The sequence below is a fragment of the Wolffia australiana genome, chromosome 10 (assembly GCF_029677425.1).
Source record: "Wolffia australiana isolate 7733 chromosome 10, ASM2967742v1".
Classification (NCBI taxonomy): domain Eukaryota; kingdom Viridiplantae; phylum Streptophyta; class Magnoliopsida; order Alismatales; family Araceae; genus Wolffia; species Wolffia australiana.
In genome coordinates, this window is record NC_135844.1 from 8,568,275 (window position 1) to 8,587,098 (window position 18,824).

Consider the following 18,824-nt stretch of genomic DNA (forward strand, 5'->3'; position numbering starts at 1 on the left):
ACCATTGATGCGTCAATGAATCCTGAAACTCATCTCCATGACATCTATGCTTTGCCAATTACCATTGAGGCGTCTATGCTTCACTAAGAAGCCATGAGATAAAATAAAAATGATAATGATTTAGATCACACAGTATGTGATCTAAATCATTATCGGGCTGAAATAAATATCTGATCAAGTATGAGATAGCTGGATTGTGTAACGTATATACATGATACCTTGCAATGGAGGCAATTTTGGCCCACAATTTTTTGGGAGTGAAGAGGGAAACCGAACTTCAGTCTTCAGCTGGAGGTCGGGAGCAACGGTCAGAAACTTTTAATGAGAGTGAGAGAGAGGAAGCTTGATGGAGATTGACGAGGGGAAGTCTTCAAAGTATTACGAGAGAGAGAGTAAGGGAAGTCTACATAGACTAACTCTTCAGCGGTTCAGCCCGAGACCTCGAATGCCTGAGTGCCCTACGGCCGCTGGAGCCCGCGCCCCACAGACCCTTATTCAAAGTTTTAGAAAAAACGGGCCAAAATCGCACAATCGGACCGCGCACGACCGTGGCCGATGTGCGGTGAGATTTGCTGTAACTCTGTCCGATGTACGGTCCGAAACATCGAGCCGGACCGCACATCGGCCCAAAATTGCACCGGTTGCACCAAAGGACCAACCCTAGAGAAGTAGACTGAGAGGGCGGAGTGAGCGATAGAGAGAGAGAAATAGGGAGAGAGAGAGAGAGGGAGAGAGAGAGAGAGGGAGAGAGAGAGAGAGAGAGAGAGAGAGAGGGAGAGAGAGAGAGAGGGAGAGAGAGAGAGAGAGAGAGAGAGAGAGAGAGAGAGAGAGAGAGAGAGAGAGAGAGAGAGAGAGAGAGAGAGAGAGAGAGAGAGAGAGAGAGAGAGAGAGAGAGAGAGAGAGGGAGAGAGAGAGAGAGAGAGAGAGAGAGAGAGAGAGAGAGAGAGAGAGAGAGAGAGAGAGAGAGAGAGAGAGAGAGAGAGAGAGAGAGAGAGAGAGAGAGAGAGAGAGAGAGAGAGAGAGAGAGAGATTTCTTCACTATTCTGTCATCCGTTCCGTCATTTCTGTCATCAGTCATTCATCACAGATGACGGATGACTGAAAGCACTTCCATCAGTCATCTGTCTGTTTCGTCATCCGTCATCCGTCGTCCAACAACCTTATTTATGAACCAAAAGGAATAAATTTAAAATTAGAAATAAAAATCTTACGGAGATAGTGTTTTGTTTTTAACCAAATTAAACAGCGACAGGAGGCGTTGATCGGACGGCCGAGATTTCGGGCTTTGGGATCGGACGGTCCAGGTTTCTTTTCTGTTCGCGAGTGATGGTTTGGCTTTTCCCGCGCTCTCTTCCCAGGCTTCATTTCAACCAAACCTTCTTCTTCTTCCCCTTCTCTCTCGCTCGTTGTTCTTCGTTGATCTTCGTTGATCTTCGTTGTTCTTCCCGCTGGTCCGGGCGATGGAGTCGTCGCAGTCGGCAGAGTCCGATTTGCACATTGGAGTCGTCGGAAGGCCGCGGCTGTTCATCAGGGAGATGGTCATGCGAAACTTCAAATCGTACGCCGGCGAACAACGGGTTGGTCCGTTCCACAAGGTGAGAGCCATTCTCTCTGATTCTCGCGCTGAGATTTTGGGCGTCGGTCTTTTACACAATTTAGCGGCAAAGATTGTTCCTTTACTCAATGTATGGCGGTTTGTGGAGATTTCAGACGTTTCCGTTCCTTTCCGTCAGCCCCCATCGATATTTTTGACGGGTTTATCTCCGCTGTTTATGATTCAGAGTTTCACGGCCGTAGTCGGACCGAATGGAAGTGGGAAGAGTAATGTGATTGACGCTATGCTGTTCGTCTTCGGAAAGAGGGCAAAACAGGTTGGCCTTTATGAATAATTTCGAAAATTTCCGGGCTCAGATTCGATTGCGTCTGGTTCCTTATCATGTTCTCTACAACTGAATGTATTACCGTTCGCTCAACTCGTTGTATTCTTATTTTGCCATGATTTTGAAGATGCGGTTGAACAAGGTGTCAGAGCTAATTCACAACTCCACCAACCATCAAAATTTGAACAGCGCTTGTGTATCTGTTCATTTTCAAGAAATTATTGATTTGGTGAGTTGTCTTCTGGAGGAGGTCATTAGCTTTCTAACACTTATTTTCAATGTCTTCCTAACAATTTACATGTCTTTCTTTTGAAACAAAGGACGATGGAACTTACAAAGCTGTCCCTGGAAGTGATTTTATCATCACCAGAGCTGCATTCCAGGACAATTCATCGAAGTATTACATAAATGATCGTGCTAGTAATTTTACAGAGGTGACGAAGAAATTGAAAGAAAAAGGAGTGGACCTGGATAACAACCGCTTCCTGATTCTCCAGGTTTTCTGTAGTTTCATTACATTTGAGGCTCCCGTTTGGTGAATAACGAGTTGAAAATTTTATTTTGATCTCGAAGGGTGAAGTTGAGCAAATTTCCCTCATGAAACCAAAGGCCCATGGGCCTCATGATGAAGGGTTTCTGGAATATCTTGAAGATATTATTGGGACTAATCAGTATGTTACGAAGATTGAAGAATCTTATCAACAGTGAGTTGCACCATCATCTTATTTTGTAAATTTTGAGGTCACTTAGAGCTCATTTGTCGCTTATCTTCATATGTTATTCGGTTGGATTAGACATAGACTGATTACCGAGCTACAGATCTCGATAATGAACCTTTAATTGCGATTGTTTTAAAGATGGTCTTTCCTCCTTTATTCTAAGATTTTGATACTTGAAAATCTTGTATCAATATCACGAGATAAAATCTTGTAGAGTAATCGGGCAAAATTATGCTATATTCAAATCCAAACTTCACGTCCAAGACTTAATTCAATATTTCTCAAGAACTGATTGAGAGGAGAAGAAAAGGAAAGATCGATGCCAGAATTACCCTGTCAGGCTCCTCTTCTAGCCACGGTGGATTCCGTTGCTGCGGTCTCCCAGCCTCCCAACCAGCTCTGCTTCCAGATCTTGAAATCCAAATCTTTGTCCAGCCTTCCTGCGCAGCTGGTTATTTAAAGAGGTTTTGCATGTGCGAACCCCTCCCCGTTGGTAACTCCAGGTGCTCCCCCTTTCTATTAAGTATCTTCAGATAGGTTATTGTAAAGAACCTATCAGATTTATAGCATATGCCGTGGCGAGGTAACCTTTTTTTGCTAACGTTGAAGCAGATTTGTAACGTTGAAGTCTGGAAACTAGGGTGCTTGAATTATTAACCCTGGGGTTTATGACTCACGGATATCTGATCAAGTGTAGAATAATCATGAACCCATTAGGTAATAGTTAACAACTAACTGCTACATTTTAATATCAGTATTTAATTTCCATATAAATTTGTTTTAGCGATGATTCACATGGGATTCAAAATGTTCAGATTTCTAGAGAAATCAAACAAGTTACAGCTGTGTTACTCAATTATATTATTCGTCTTCTATCTCAAGTGTTCTGTTAGCACATTATATGCCTTTTGTCCTATCATGACAAGACTTGGCAAGTGAGTTATAGCCAGTGAAATGGTCAGTTATATTTTAGTCACATTCCCATGTGCTGTAGCTTCCTGTTGGTCACTATTTTAAGGTGATGGAATTCGCACATGGCTTAGGGCGCAGGGGTAATCATGCGGGAAGCCAGTTCTTGGTGTTGATCGCCGATCTCCCTTGCTACACGCTGGTGGTGAGCTCAGAGTTTAGGGTTACGGTGAAGAGATAGATTAAACGAGAAAAACTTACTTTCTTGTCTTAGGTCTTCCCATACTTATGGGATTACAAGTGGGCCCACGTTATTGGGCCTATTGAGTTACAACTGATTAAGAAGAACAAACAGAAATAAAAGAAACAAGACACGTCCGACTAACAGTCGGCAGTGTATTTCATTCAAGATCCAGATGGGAGAAGAGCAGAGAATGCGGGAAGAATGAGACGAGGCAGATTAAAACAGGAAAAACCATTGCTTCATTGGAGGCAATTAACCTCTTACTGATATTGTACATTATTCTCGGATTCTCAAATAGTAAGGAACACAAAGAAGAAGCATCAAATAACATGCAATCTTCAACGGAATGCATTCAATTTCTGGTTAGAGTTGCAATGCATGTTTACCAGAAACATGATCCTTGCTATTTTGGACTCCACTGGTCATTGCCAAGAGTAAGGATAAAATATATGCCACAATTCCTCGTCAGAATCAGCTTCCAGGACCATCGGTATAAATATAAGATCTTATCAAGTTCTCAAATGTCTTTTACACTGTAGGAAAATGACACGTGGTTCTTGTGTCGAAGACTCTAAACAGAATTCTTGTAAGACTATTCTGGTCAAACAATTTCCGTAGAAAACAACCATTCTGAATTCGAAGTTCAATTACTAGATCTGTTATTGAAAGAATATAATAGAGAGTGGTGAAAGACGATAGAGGAAGGTCTGTCTGGATTCCCTTCCTTCTGGCCCTGGATATCCTGCTACTCTGGCCTCTGGTCAGCCTGAGTCTCTTGATCTGAAAAAATGAATGTGTTTCTTTCTCTCGCAGGTTGTGCTTCTAAAGAGGCAGCGCACAATTGATGGTCCCTGCACGTGTCTCTAATGTTGTCCCCTCCCTTGAGTTGTAGTTGTTATGTTCCTTTTAAGAGCATATCAGGCAACAACTATTTTGGGGTTCCTTTGGGACTGAGTCACTCTGAGTAGATTGCTTAAATGCAGGATGCCGTGCCCTAGCAGGCATGTTTTTCACAGGGCTCTTTATTCATTTCAGCATTCTCGCAAATGATATATCCCGGTGTTGTCATCAAAAACCTTCCCCAGTTGGCAAAAGGTCCCTATACTTGCACTTGAAAAAGCTCAAGGTCTCGTCACTTTGGGAATCACTTGATCCCTGGTACATTGTTTTCATACCATAGAACTGGACTATTGATCTATTAGACTTTCTTTCAAAGGCATGAGCAAGAAGATGGACCGACCGCTTTTCAAGAGGACATAGGTTGATGTGAGATAGAGGGTGAAGATGGTTGATCTACTGGACTCTGGTCAGAGTAGCCGTACCTAAAATAGAGTGTCATATTTGTCTGGAATAGAAAGTTTCAGGTTAGTTCAAGAATATGGCCAACTTTTGTTCATCAATGCCATATTATTGTGCAGTTGAAGAGGATTCGAGGGTGATGATATGATACTGAAAGAATTGGGAGGTGGATGTGTTGACATATCCCGAGACTTATCCAACCGAACTTGTTTAATAATTGTAGAGAATAGGCTTTGAATCAGGCTGTCGCAGTGGTATCAGTGACAAAGGCAGCTAATCAGCAAGTACAAGAGGCGTTGAAAATGGGTGAAGGATCCTGAGTATCACTATGGATTCTGACAAAAGACGCTAAGATATCACTATAGAGAATCAGTAGAAGGATAGGTCCTCCAATGGGCTTGGTTAGATGACAAAATCAGAAACAAGGGTGTTCACCATGATCTTGCAAAGTAAATGGAGAAACATAGTTTTTAAAATATAAGAGAAGAATGGCTGAGAGAGTTCTAGTAAAGCCAGGGTGTGACAGTTCAGGAAGAACCTGATACACCAATTGTGCATCGAAGTCTCCGAACTGAATTCTTGGATGAATATCCCAATCAAGTAATTCTTAAACAGTAATTCTTGAAAAGAAGAACCACGCCAAATTCAAAATCGTTGCTCGGTGATTCGTAATAGAAAGAGAAACATAGATGTCGACAGAGGATGATTATCTAAGTATCTTCTTCTTCCTCTGGCCGCGTTCCTCCTGCTGCTATTGCCTCTGGACACACTGACTGTGCTGTGAAACTGTCTGTGCTGTGATGTCGTCTTTTCCCATGTGGATTGCCTTTTAAAGTGCTTCACATGTGGTACAGCACCACACGTCTCCTGTGGAACTTTCACAATACCTACACCGGCAACTTGTTAGTCCTGGGAAGAACAATTTCACAGCACCCACACTCACAACTGTAACAGCATCACCAAAGGCAGTGGCCACACGATATGACTACTAGCGCATGGTTCGTATGCAGTAGAGATGGGGATTTTTCATCATGTAGGAAGTAGAACCTGAGTCAAGGCATGTGATAAGAACCTCAATCTTTTTTTTTTGTGAATTAAAAGAGGGAAGGCCACCCAAAACTCGGTGGTCAATCCAGAATTACTATTGACATATATGATCGTGACATAGTACAAGCCTGGCCCGCCGGGTCCATTTTCCCTCCCTTATGTCCTACTGAACCAGTAGGACATACATTTCCCTACATCATGTAACACCGATTCCAGTGACGCAGCCTTCCCCTTAAATACCACCTCGTTGCGGTGAAGCCACAACGTCCAAAGCACCGCAAGGACCTTTCCCCAGCTCGACTGTCTGCTACCCGCCATCCTCCTAAGGGACTTCCAGCACACATCATCTGACGTCACGGGAGGGGAATAGAGGCTGAGGCGAGCTATATGTTCCCAGGATAGGATAGTAGAAACGGGAATGATATGAGGGGTTGAACAGAGGAGGCAGGGATCAACCAGGGATGACCTGCCTGATGACGCTGTGAAGGGTTGACGATTGCAGGGATGAGGATCGTCAAGGATGAAAAGAGAACCACGCGGCAGGGGAAGGGATCGGATTGGAGGGGAGACGGCTGAAGATCCGGTGAGATGATCATGGGGATAGGGGATCACTGGATGATGAAGGGGGCAGTACCGAGACAGGGAGGATCGAGATAGTGAGCCAAGAGGTCGATCTTACCTTAAGTCTTGACTGCCCTCCTTAAGGGAGGGCTACACACATTTATAAGAAAAAGAAGCAGTCTACCTTAAACATCAGATGACTAAAGTGCTCCTAATGGGCTAAAATGCCTCTGATACCCTTGGGGATAGAGGATTGTATTAGCATGGTATGGACGATTTAGATGAGACAACAAAAACAATTTTAGTGGGAAGAGACATTGCGCTTTTGTTAGTCTGGATTTCTAATGCTTCTCTTCATAGATGTGGACTTTAAAACCTTTAATGATTATGTTCATATTTTATGTTGCCATGTGGTGCCCTTGTGAAAATAGTCCATTATTCTCTCATCTTTTACAACTTCTGTTTCCTGGAACTGATGTAGGCTTGAATCTCTCAACGAGAAGAGATCAGGGGTTGTTCAAATGGTCAAACTAGCTGAGAAAGAAAGAGATAACCTGGAGGTTTGTTAAAAAATAATGCCTTTTTTATTTTTCTTTTTTGCATGCCGTGGATAAACGACTGCCATGTTTCATTCTCAGAGTGTCAAAAATGAAGCGGAAGCTTTCATGTTAAAAGAGATGGCCCTCCTAAAATGGCAGGAGAAGGCCACTAAATTGGCTTCTGATGATGCAACATTCCATGTATCCGAACTAAAGAAAAATGTATCCACCTTAGAAGAAAATCTTAAAACAGAGAGGTCAATTTATTGATTTCATTAGCTATCATCGTTTCCATTTGAAGATATTATGGCTGACACGTTTCTTCCTTCTTACAGGGAGAAGATTTGCCAAAATTCTGAAAAGCTCAAGGAGCTGGAGGTGGTGCACAACAAATATCTAGAGAAACATGAGGCTCGTATTTATCCCCTTATGTTATTATAATATAATTTTTTTTAGCTTTTGGGATCTGAATTCGCAAACACCATTCTCAGAGGTCTTAATTGTCTAGCTCAGAGGCATTTATCCTCTTAAACACTTTCGTGTATGCTTTTTTTACATTCCTTAATCTGGATGGGTACTGCGTGTTGATGTCTCTTATTTGTCAATCAATGTTCTTTCGGTTATTCTGTCTACTTGTTTTCGGATCCATTTTCCTTGCCTCTTCGATTTTGGTTTAATTTAGTGAATTATTGTACTCTAGATTAACTGCACATGTTTTCCGATTGATGGGTACCTATCTTTCTTGTATTTCCCGTCATGAACCAGAATCTGGTTCCTCTCTGTTTCTTTTTGCTAGCGTTTCATGACTGTCGGACACCAAGTTTATTTGTTTTAGGAACTTGAGAATGAGCTCAAAGGCTGCAAAGATCAATTCAAAGAGTTTGAGAGGCAGGATGTAAAATACCGGGAAGATCTAAAACATCTCAAGCAAAAGATAGTTAAAGCAGATGAGAAGTTTGACAAGGTAAGGTTACGGATTTGTGAGCAATACAAATATAGCCTTCTGGCTCCAATTCTCTTTTCTTTCAGGATTCGTCCAGGGTTGAAGAAATGGAAAAAGATTCTGAGAAAGCAAAAGATCTAATTCCTCGTCTTCAAGAGGAACTGCCCAGATTGCAACAGCTTTTACGAGAAGAAGAGAAAATTCTAGATAATATCAAAGAAGATTCTAAAGGTGCAACTACCACAATTTTCACGTTTGATTTGTAAAATCCTCACGAGAGCTTGTAAAGCATGACGATTAGTCGTCAAAGCCTGTCTCTTTTTGTTTCTCATTTAAGGATTCCAAAAACGTTATTTTGGAGTATGGCCTCTCGTTTGTTATTTTGGAACACTGTTTATCCCATAAAGTTAATGAAGTTTGAACCACCTTGGTCCTTGTGGTGTTTGTGTTTAGAAACCATCTTATAGACATTTCATGGCAATTGTTATGATCATTTACTCAAAAATGCTGTGATAACAGCCGAAACAGAGATTTTGAGGTCTGAGCTTCTTGATGTCCACAAGGAGTTAGAGCCATGGGAGAAGCAACTGATTGAACACAAAGGAAGGCTGGATGTTGCATGCACGGAAAAGAAACTTTTAGTCGAAAAGGTATATAATTATCTTTTTGGTTATTGTCTCATTCGTTCCTCTCTTCAATAAAGTTAACTTCGATCCTGTTAAACACATTTTCAGCACGATTCTGCCCGAGCTTCACTTGATGACGCCCTTTCTCAAATGTCTGAAATATCTGTAAAAATCGAAGCAAAAAAATCTGACAGTTTTAGAATTCAGAATGAAATGCAGAAACACAATGATGCAGCATCAGTCGCTCGTAAGGCTGAACTAGTATGTTTTAAACCTCATTCCTTCCCTTATTTACGTCTATTTGGTCTTATTAATGGGATTCACATCTGAGCTCTCTGGGCAGGAGTTGATCAAAGAGCGAGAACAGTTACTTCCCTTTGAACAGGCGGCAAGACAGAAGGTTACAGAACTCCGCTCAGTTTTAGAATCTGAAAAAAACCAGAGCGCTGTTTTAAAAGCGATCTTGGAAGCAAAGGAAACAAAACAAATCAATGGGATTTTGGGACGCTTGGGAGACCTGGGGGCAATTGATGGTAACGTTAAGATGCTGCTGTTGAGTTTTTCAAAAGAATGCTACTGTTCAAACTGAAATCAGTTCATGGTCCACCTTGCCTATAAATTACATACAAGTATATGCAAAAAGTTAGGTTCTCATTTCTTACTGTATGATAACGTTTTCAGCCATCAAATTGATTGTTGACTTGACAATACATCCATGTTTTCAAGCCTCTCTTCGCACTTTTCTGTGTATTCCGTCAGATGTGAGATGCTGTTGTTTTTTGGTTCTTGCTCTGTGGTCTGTTGCTGATGCCCATGGATTTCAATTTCTGTACGGCCACTTGCACTGGGGATGCTTCATAAATGGCAACTTTTTAAAATTGGCTGATGTCATTTTTTCTTAAACCAGGGTAATTTTCAGTGGAACAATTTTAAAACTGGTTTCTGTTATTTTTTTCTGAATATATTTAAGGCGGTCACCAAATAAATTGGTAACCACTCGAACATTACATGACTCAAATCCTAAAGCTCTATGACATGTATGCTCAACTTCTTCCCACTCCAACCCCCCCCCTGAGGGAACTATATTGCCATGAGGCTCTCAATCTCATGGGTGAGTCCGTCCGTTGAGGTCTTCCTCCCTCTGAAGATCACTTCATTTCTGTGTAGCCATATTCCCCAAAGCACTGTCAATGCTTGGGCCCCCCACTTCTCTTTGTCTAGTACTGATTGTCTGCATGGACTCCCAGAATGCCTCTAATGATGCGTTCACTGCCAACTGTGCCGTGTGGCTCAAGTAATGCGTGCAAAGGAGCACCCGAAAAACAGATGGTTACAATCCTTGTCATCTCATGTGCACAACACACATACCGTTGATGCATTAGGGTACATCCTCTTGCGGAATATGCGTGTTGCCAGTCTCTTTCGGTATAATAGCCACCTGAATATCTTCACCTTCAGCGGGACATGTTGACGCCAGATGGCTCGGCATATGTGGGTAGCCTGGCCTTCCACATTTCCCTGACACATCCTTTTGTATGCTTTACGCACTGAGAATGGATCACTAATCCACTCCCAGCCATCTTTTTCTTCGGGTCGAGGGCGGATCTGGTACAGATCTTGTTGCATGCCCAAGAGATTGGCTAATCTTTGGTCTAACAGAGCGCCTCAATTCTCGGGCTTCATGTGAGCATTCTCCCAATGTGGCCTCTGGGGTTTGGGCAAGTGCCAAGAGCCGAGGGAAAGCTTCTCGCAGGGGGCCGCGGGGCAACCAGTGGTCTATCCAAAAGAAAAAAAGAGAGCCATTGCCTATTCAGGCTGAGTAGAACTCCCAGACTTCGGGGAAAATGTGGAAGGCCAGAACACCAACATGATAGAATCCTTGATAGTATCCTCAACATATCTAGGGGTAGTCTCGTCATATTAGCCCAAAAGGGTATTTTAGTCTTATCTCTATTGTATAATTCCTTTAAATAGGGATGCCCTCCCTTTAGGAGGGCAGCCAATAAGAAGATTGAAGTAAGGCCTCCTGTCTCCCCTCTGCAAGTCTGGGTCCTCTCTCCTTCTACGATTCCCATTCTCGTGATTGTCTCTACCTCACTGCATCTTCAGGCGGCTCGTCCTCGGCTGATCCGTACCCCTTGTTTGGCCTCTCCCTGACCATTCCCCTTTTCTTCTTCATCGGGGGAACTCTCCTTATCCTCTAATTACATCAGAGACGATATGACCTTAGACGGGATCGTATTACAACACCCCCTTGGTTTCTGTTATATTTTCAAGGCTACCGGATGATTAGGCTTTGGGTGCAAAATAGTATCTTTTTTGGGAAAAAATTGAAAAACTTGTTTGTGTTAAGTCTTAAATGCTTAAAATATTTTTGGACATGACCCCATAGTTAGCACACATGCCTCTGTGCAGGAATGGCGCATGCTTTGGGACCTTAAAATAATTCATAGACAAACAATCCCAAGAGCTGTTGCTGTTTTTGTTCGAGTCTGCAGGATATCAAGGTTTTGAGTGTAAAATTGTATTTTGTTTCTTGGTACCGTTGGGGAAACAGAGTTAACCACCTCTTTTTATATTTGATCTTTTTTTGAAAACACGGGGGAAGGGTCACCTGAGATCAATGATCTGTCCTATATGATTAAGTGGTAGAAAGTTATACTTACGCACTGACCCATGGGGTCCCACAGCCTAAGTTAACCTTTGTCTAAACCAAGCAGAGACTAAACTCTCCGCATCATGTACTATGCCAGCCTGCAACAACTCTCATCTTTTGAAAATGATCTTGTTGCAATGCAGTCATATTGCCCAGAGTACAGTAAACAACATTTCGTCTTCCCCTTGGCCCCTGGATACCCATTCTGTAGATACTCCCAGAAGGCCTCCTGTGAGGAGACAACCTCCTTCTTGCCATAGACTGGGTGGCACACTGCCCAAGTGAAGGAGCATTCAAAGAAAAGATGGAACCAATCTTCTTCACCCCTCAGGCGCATAAAGTATTTTATGGGGATTTCAGGTACCTATCTCTTCCTCAAGGACCCAAACAACCTCAGTGTAAGGTGCAGCTACCCAAACAACCGCACTTTTATGGGGATCTTTAGTGTCCATATGACTCGGCATACATTGATGGTCGATTATTCCTCTGATTTCTATGACTGACTGATATGTATGCACCCCTGACAGGGAAGGGTATGCCAGACTACATCCACTCATCTTGTGGCATGGTCATAGGTCGCGGATGTAGTAGGGACTGCTGCATCCTCTGATAATCTTCTACCGTTTTTTTATCTTCATCGTTCATTTGTCTGTTCCATTGGGTTCTCTCCTCTGCCACACTCATTATCAGAGATTTTCCAATAGAAAAATCAAACAAACTTGTTTTCATTCGCCATGGCTGAAAACTTTTTGGTCTGAAGTTGGCCAGTATGTATAATCTCTTTAATCAAAATTTAATTTGTTTTCTTACAGCAAAGTATGATATTGCCATATCAACTGCATGCCCTGGTCTAGATTACATTGTTGTGGAGACAACTTCTGCTGCACAGGCATGCGTTGAGCTGCTTCGGAAGAAAAATCTAGGCATTGCAACATTTATGATACTGGTAAATTTTCTCTGGTGTTATTGTCTTGTTAGTTCAAACCATTGGAAATAATTATGGTTGAGGAGACTTTTAAGAGTGTTTCTACCGGAATTTTCTCATGAAAAGTTGACCTTATCCGCAAATGGATGGGATGACTTTGTAAGGAAAATTATTGCCTTAGAAATGTTCATGTTTCAATCTCTACACTAGGGTTCGCCCGTCCCGATACCGGTACCGGATGCTGGTATCGGGACGGATGCTGTATCGGATACCGGAAAGGCATTTTCTGGTATCCATTTTTTTATCCGGATATTGGTATCGGATATCGGTTGCTACAGTGCCGATATCCGATACCGATATCCGTCTCAATGTCGGCATCTGTCTCCGTCTCAACGGGGCAGATGACAATATTGGATATCGGATGCGGATATCGAAAACCGATATCCGCATCGAATTATAATAAAAATAACTTTATTTATTAGATATCCCACATTTCGCATAGATAACGTGGGCACGGGTGAACCGGAAGAGCTTTCTATTTGGTCATACATCTCAACTATTATATACAGTTGCGGATTTTTAATTTTTTCCATATGGGATAGAAGGATTCGGGTTTCTGTTAAACTCGGAATCCGTTTATCCCATATGGAAAGATTTAGAAATTTTTGTTTCTATTTATTGGACGGTGTACTTATTAATTAAATATTATATATATATAATGCTCTTAAAATATAGCGATAATAGATATAAACATTATTTTAATATTAATAATTTATCGACCTCATTTAATTTATACAGAGAAAATTTTCTATTATCTTCCATGTGGGATAACGGGATTCAGAGTTTACATTAACTTTGAATCCTGTTATCCCATATGGAAGAAAAATAAAATTGCACACTATATATTAATGGGCATTGATCATAAATCAAATACCATAGAATGCGATTAAAACTAACAGGTGGAATGTAAAACATAGTTTATTTTTATCGGTCGAAATCGGTTCCGATATCCGGATATCAAAAACCGATATCCGGCATCTGGTATCCATCTCCGAAATCCGGATGTCGGAAATCCGATATCCGATACCATATTTGTCCTCACCCCCCCCTATCCGATACCGATATCCGTCTAACCCCTTCTAGACGGATATCAACCGATATCCGATATCCGACACCGTCCCATTTTTTCCCGGATATCGGATATCGGTTGTCCGATACCGGATGACGGATGGATATCGGTTGGGCGAACACTACTCCACACACATCGTTGTTTAGGGGTGAGGATTCTCTACGGAGATAATAAATGCTTTTCTTTTGAAGGTACAGTACCTTGTATCTCATTCCCGATTGCATAAAAATGTATGCAAAAGCTTCACATTCTTTTAATCTTTTTTCGCTTTCCCTGGGATATTTTAGCCCTTGTTCATGACCCACTTATACTCTTTTCGCATGGGCACTGGTGAGACACCATACCCCAAGTTTCAAATTTAGAACTGCCGTCGTGTTAATTTATTGGTCTGTTCATTTTTTTTGCAATTCTAACCAATTCTTACTTGGATATTAAATATAATTGTTGTTTTATTTTATTTCTTATATGTTTTTTGGTTTCCTATGATGGAACTGTCACACTTTTTTTAAGGGGAAATATCCGGAAGGATAGGAATCTCGTGGTTGTTTCATCACATATTTTGATTATGTATCTCATTCTGCTATGGATTTAGGAAAAACAAGGGGATAAATCCAGGAGACTTAAGGAGAAAGTGAAAACACCTGAAGAAGTTCCTCGACTCTTTGACCTTGTCCGCGCTGACGACGAAAAGTCAAAATTGGCATTTTTCTCTGCACTCGGCAACACTCTTGTGGCTAAAGACTTAGACCAGGTTTTGCTGTTTTCTCTTTTAAGTTTATGTCTCATAAATGTTAACAATTAGACCTTTAAATTTCATGTTCTAGGCAACAAGGATTGCATACAGTGCTGATCCTGAATTCCGGCGTATTGTAACGTTGGAGGGTGCGTTGTTTGAAAAGTCTGGGACAATGTCTGGTGGTGGGGCAAGGCCCCGCGGTGGTAAGATGGGCGCTTCTATTCGGGCTAGTGTCTCTAGTGAAGTGGTTGTTGCTTCTGAGAAAGAGCTCGCTGAGTTAACTGACAAGCTTGAGGATTTCCGTCGTCAAATCAACGATGCTGTCAGGCTTTACCAGTCTGCAGAAAAGGCCTCTGCTAAGTTGGAGTCGGACTTGGCGAAATGTCAAAAGGAGGTATATATTTTATCTTCAGCTCTTTCTTATGGTGTTCTTTCTTTTGAAGCATTAATAGGCTTGTTTTTTCTGATGCAGATTGATAGTTTAAATGCCCAACAAAGTTACATAGAGAAACAGCTCGATTCTCTAAAGCAAGCATCGCACCCAGGAAATGATGAGTTAGATAGACTGAGAGAGCTGGATAAAATCATTTCTGCCGAAGAATCTGAGCTTCAAAGGCTCTCGAAATGCTCCGTTCAACTGAAAGAGAAGGTGATATTCTTTCTATTTTCTTAGGTTATTATGTTTATTTTCTCTTAGTGAAGTTTGAAACTAGCGTTTCATTTTAATTCTGATGAATTTGGATTTTATCTTGCAGGCAACTGAACTTCAGAAAAAAATTGAAAATACAGGGGGTGAAAAGCTGAAAATTCAAAAGCACAAGGTTTCGAGGATTCAATCTGTGAGTATAACGTTAAATTTTATTTTATGGTTGGAGCTTTGAGAGAATTTTTCAGTTAACGCATCGCTACTTTTTCTCAGAATATCGACAAGATAAGTACTGATATCAACAGCCAAAATGTAAAGATAGTTTCGAATGAAAAGACCTTGAAAAGATTAAAAAAGGTTATTGAAGATTCGAAGAAAGCACGGGAAACTCTTCTTGGAGAAAAAGAAAATATTATGGCCTCTTTTAAAGAGATCGAGCAGAAAGCATTCAGCGTTCAAGTCAATTACAAGAAAACACAAGAGGTAGAAAAATGATAATTTGTAACCTTGCTGTTTGTCTAGGTGAAAAAACCTCCGTTTGACTGTTACTCTTTCTCTTCTTCAGCTTATTGATAAACACAAGGAGGCGCTAGATGGCGCAAAAAAAGAATATTATGAATTGAAGAAGACCATGGACGGCATGAGGACTTCTGAGGTTTCTCTACCCAGAGTTTGAATATTTCTCTTTTATACTTACGAAATTTCATTTCTGCATCCTTCAGGTAGATGCAGAATATAAATTGCAAGACGCCAAGAAACTAGCTAAAGAGTGGGAAATGAAAAATAAAGGGTACAAGAAAAAGCTGGATGAGCTACAGAGTTGTCTTTCCAGGCATTTGGACCAGTAAGTGTGAACTAGTTGGGAATCGTAATTCGTTTTTTAATCTGATTTCTCTGACACGTTCTCGCAGAATTCAGAAGGAGGCTATTGACCCTGTTAAACTTCAAACTGAATTGAATGAATTGGAGAACGCCAACTGTGATTTGAAAAGATCTTTAGAGATGGTTCAGTTGATTGAATCTCAGCTCAAAGACATGACTCCTAATCTGGATTCTATTGCAGAGTAATTATCTGACTAAGTTTATTGGTGTTTCTGTTTAATTAGGAAGCAAATTAATTCGTATACTTCACTCCAGATACCGAAGAAAGGTGTCCTTATACAATGAACGTTTAGAGGAGTTGAATGCGGCTACTCAAGAACGTGATGACCTTAAGAAAAAATATGATGACTTGAGGAAGAGAAGGTGAGACAATCTCTTTACTTTTTTTCATTTGCGCGAGTTTTCTTCTGATTGAACGGCTTTAACGCAGGTTAGATGAGTTTATGGCAGGGTTCAATACCATATCTCTTAAGCTAAAAGAAATGTATCAGGTTCGCTGGCTCTCTTCTTCTTGGGCGTTACCCTTCTCAATGGTTTTTCAGTCTCTGTTTGTACTCTTGTTGAATTAATCTGGCATATTTTGGTTTCCCTTTTTGAATTGTTTTCGCATTTAACTTAGCTCCGTTTTTCTATTGATTTTAATCTGCTTGATTTATCCTCATTCTAAATACTGGTTTTTGTTAGATCATCACGGCCCAGTTAGGGCTAATTTTACTAACTTATGGGCCTGAGGCCATGTACGTGTAATAGACTAATCCTAGGGATCTAATGGAAAAACTAACCTAAAATGGATTTAAATAAAGGCCCAATAAGGGCCCATTAACGGCCCACTAAGGACCCATTAAGGGCCCAATAGTGAGGGGCCCATTTAGGGAATATATTAGGTCCATTAAGGACCTAATATATGATGGGCCTGATTTATATCAGGCCCAGCCTCCAACAGCTATAAATATAGCTGTTGGAGGTCTTTTTTGAAAAAGGAATCTCTTCTGCAGCTTTTTTCCAACGGTCAGTTTTTGACCGTTGGACAAAAGCATTAACCTCTCTCTCTCTCTGTGAAAATTTGTATAAAAGGGGCATCTGTTCAGTAATAAAGATCAGTTCATTTTGCCCCGATTTTTCTGTCTCTTCTCCACATTCTCAGAAATTCTCTCTGCAGTCCACTATCTCATCTTTTCCTTCAATTTATTACAGTTTTTTTTTGTATACGTGGCAGATGATAACTCTTGGAGGTGATGCGGAGTTGGAACTCGTTGATTCCTTGGATCCTTTCTCAGAAGGTGTGGTTTTCAGCGTGAGGCCTCCGAAGAAAAGCTGGAAAAATATTGCCAACTTATCTGGAGGCGAGAAGGTACCTATATCGAGATACAAAAAGATAATAAATATTTTTTGAACCACAATCGGAACATCACCATTTCTTTGCCGCCAGGATGATAAATTCCGCTTCTAAATGTCCATTGTATTAGAACATCGTCATTTCTTTGCAGCAAAGATACTGAATCCCCATTCTCATTGTCATCGTCACTGGTACGCAGATATTGATGACAATGCAGTGCTATCATAGTTCTAATCATCATCATCCATGCTGCAGATGAATGATGACAATGATGATGACTTTTTTGTATTTGGGGCTCTCTATTCAGACCTTCCCAGATGATGATAGGATGAGTCATTATCATTCTTGTCATTTGTCTGCAGATGAATGAAGATGATGATGATTCTGTGTGGATGACAATGGTGAATTTATCGTCTTCCGTCAGTGGAGAGGCAAATTGTTGATGTTTGTATCACATGAGTGGATACTTCTCTGTGAAGAAATTTCTCCTTTTCCTGCTTCACCATTCAATATATTGTCATCATCTCCTCTGTTTATGTTGTATATGATCACAACTATAATTTTTGTTGTAGACCCTGAGTTCTCTCGCTCTGGTGTTTGCCCTTCACCATTACAAACCAACTCCGCTGTATGTGATGGATGAGATTGATGCAGCTCTGGGTACTATCTTCTGACCTAAGCTCATCTTCGTTTACTGTCTGTTTTTCTGGCCGTCTATCCTTGAATTCAACAAAATTTCATGTTCTTGCAGATTTTAAAAACGTCTCCATCGTCGGTCATTATGTGAAGGACCGGACGAAAGATGCACAGTTTATAATCATAAGGTGATTTTCAATTATTCGCAGCCCTTTTTACCCCGTTACTCTCTCCATCTCTCTCTCTTCCCTCCCTCCCTTTCTCTTTCTCTCTATCTCTCTTCCCCCTCTCAATCCCTCTCTCTCTCTCTCTTCCCTCTCTCTCTAACTCTCTTCCCTCTCTCAATCCCTCTCTCTCTATCTCTCTTCCCTCTTTCAATCCCACTCTCTCCATCTCTCTTCCCTCTCTCAATTCCTCTCACTCTATCTCTCTTCCCTCTCTCAATCTCTCTCTCTTTATCTCTCTTCCCTCTCTCAATCTCTCTCTCTCTATCTCTCTTCCCTCTCTCAACCCCTCTCTCTCTTCCCTCTCCCAGTCCCTCTCTCTATCTCTCTTCTTTCTCTCTCTTCCCCTCTCCCAATCCCTCTATCTCTCTTCCCTCTCTCCTCCCAATCTCCTCCCACTATCTTCCCTCTTCGTCTCTTCTTCCTCCCTTTTTCTCTTCCCCTCTTTCAGACGTGTTATTGTTGATATTCAGAAACATGCGCTGCACCAGCGTAGTCTGGTCACAACTGGATGATCTTTTCAACTAATATGGCCTGTTTTTTATATCACTCACAGCCTTAGGAATAATATGTTTGAGCTGGCGGATCGGTTGGTCGGCATTTACAAGACAGAAAACTGCACCAAGAGCATAACTATAGATCCAGGGAGTTTTGTGACTTGTGGTGAAGTGCCCTAGCTAGCTGATGAACTTCATCTCAGCCATAAAGTCTTCTGTAGATTAAGGTATCTATCCTTAGCCTTCTTAATTATTCGAAACCTCTCTAGTGCACGCTTTGTGCTCTTGCTGTTGTAAGCTATAAATTCCACTTGATTAAATCTTGCAGTCTCTTGGGTTAGCCTGAGGTGTCTGATTTTATTCTTGCCATTATTTCCTCTGGATATTTGA

At 41.3% G+C, this 18,824-nt stretch overlaps 1 protein-coding gene across 2 annotated transcripts; it reads left to right on the forward strand.

The window, feature by feature from the left end:
• Window positions 1-1,364: 1,364 nt before the first annotated feature.
• On the forward strand, window positions 1,365-18,824 carry SMC3 (structural maintenance of chromosome 3). 2 transcript variants are annotated; one of them, XR_013582835.1, is made up of 28 exons: window positions 1,365-1,595; window positions 1,782-1,871; window positions 2,008-2,109; window positions 2,201-2,377; window positions 2,454-2,584; window positions 7,141-7,219; window positions 7,298-7,455; window positions 7,534-7,609; window positions 8,034-8,162; window positions 8,228-8,372; window positions 8,661-8,791; window positions 8,876-9,028; window positions 9,111-9,300; window positions 12,236-12,369; window positions 14,070-14,228; window positions 14,302-14,607; window positions 14,686-14,862; window positions 14,969-15,052; window positions 15,133-15,342; window positions 15,425-15,514; window positions 15,582-15,703; window positions 15,771-15,923; window positions 15,997-16,104; window positions 16,172-16,232; window positions 16,958-17,092; window positions 17,440-17,521; window positions 17,650-17,737; window positions 17,829-17,865. XR_013582835.1 is itself a non-coding variant. In XM_078582117.1 (28 exons), exons 1-28 carry the CDS (start codon window positions 1,461-1,463, stop codon window positions 18,612-18,614), a joined length of 3,717 nt encoding a protein of 1,238 aa, XP_078438243.1. In that variant the 5' UTR covers window positions 1,366-1,460; the 3' UTR covers window positions 18,615-18,824. The 2 variants fall into 2 exon arrangements, 1 of the variants encoding a protein (XP_078438243.1); XM_078582117.1 differs by lacking the exon at window positions 17,440-17,521 and adding an exon at window positions 18,494-18,824 and having other exon boundaries at window positions 1,366-1,595; window positions 17,829-17,901.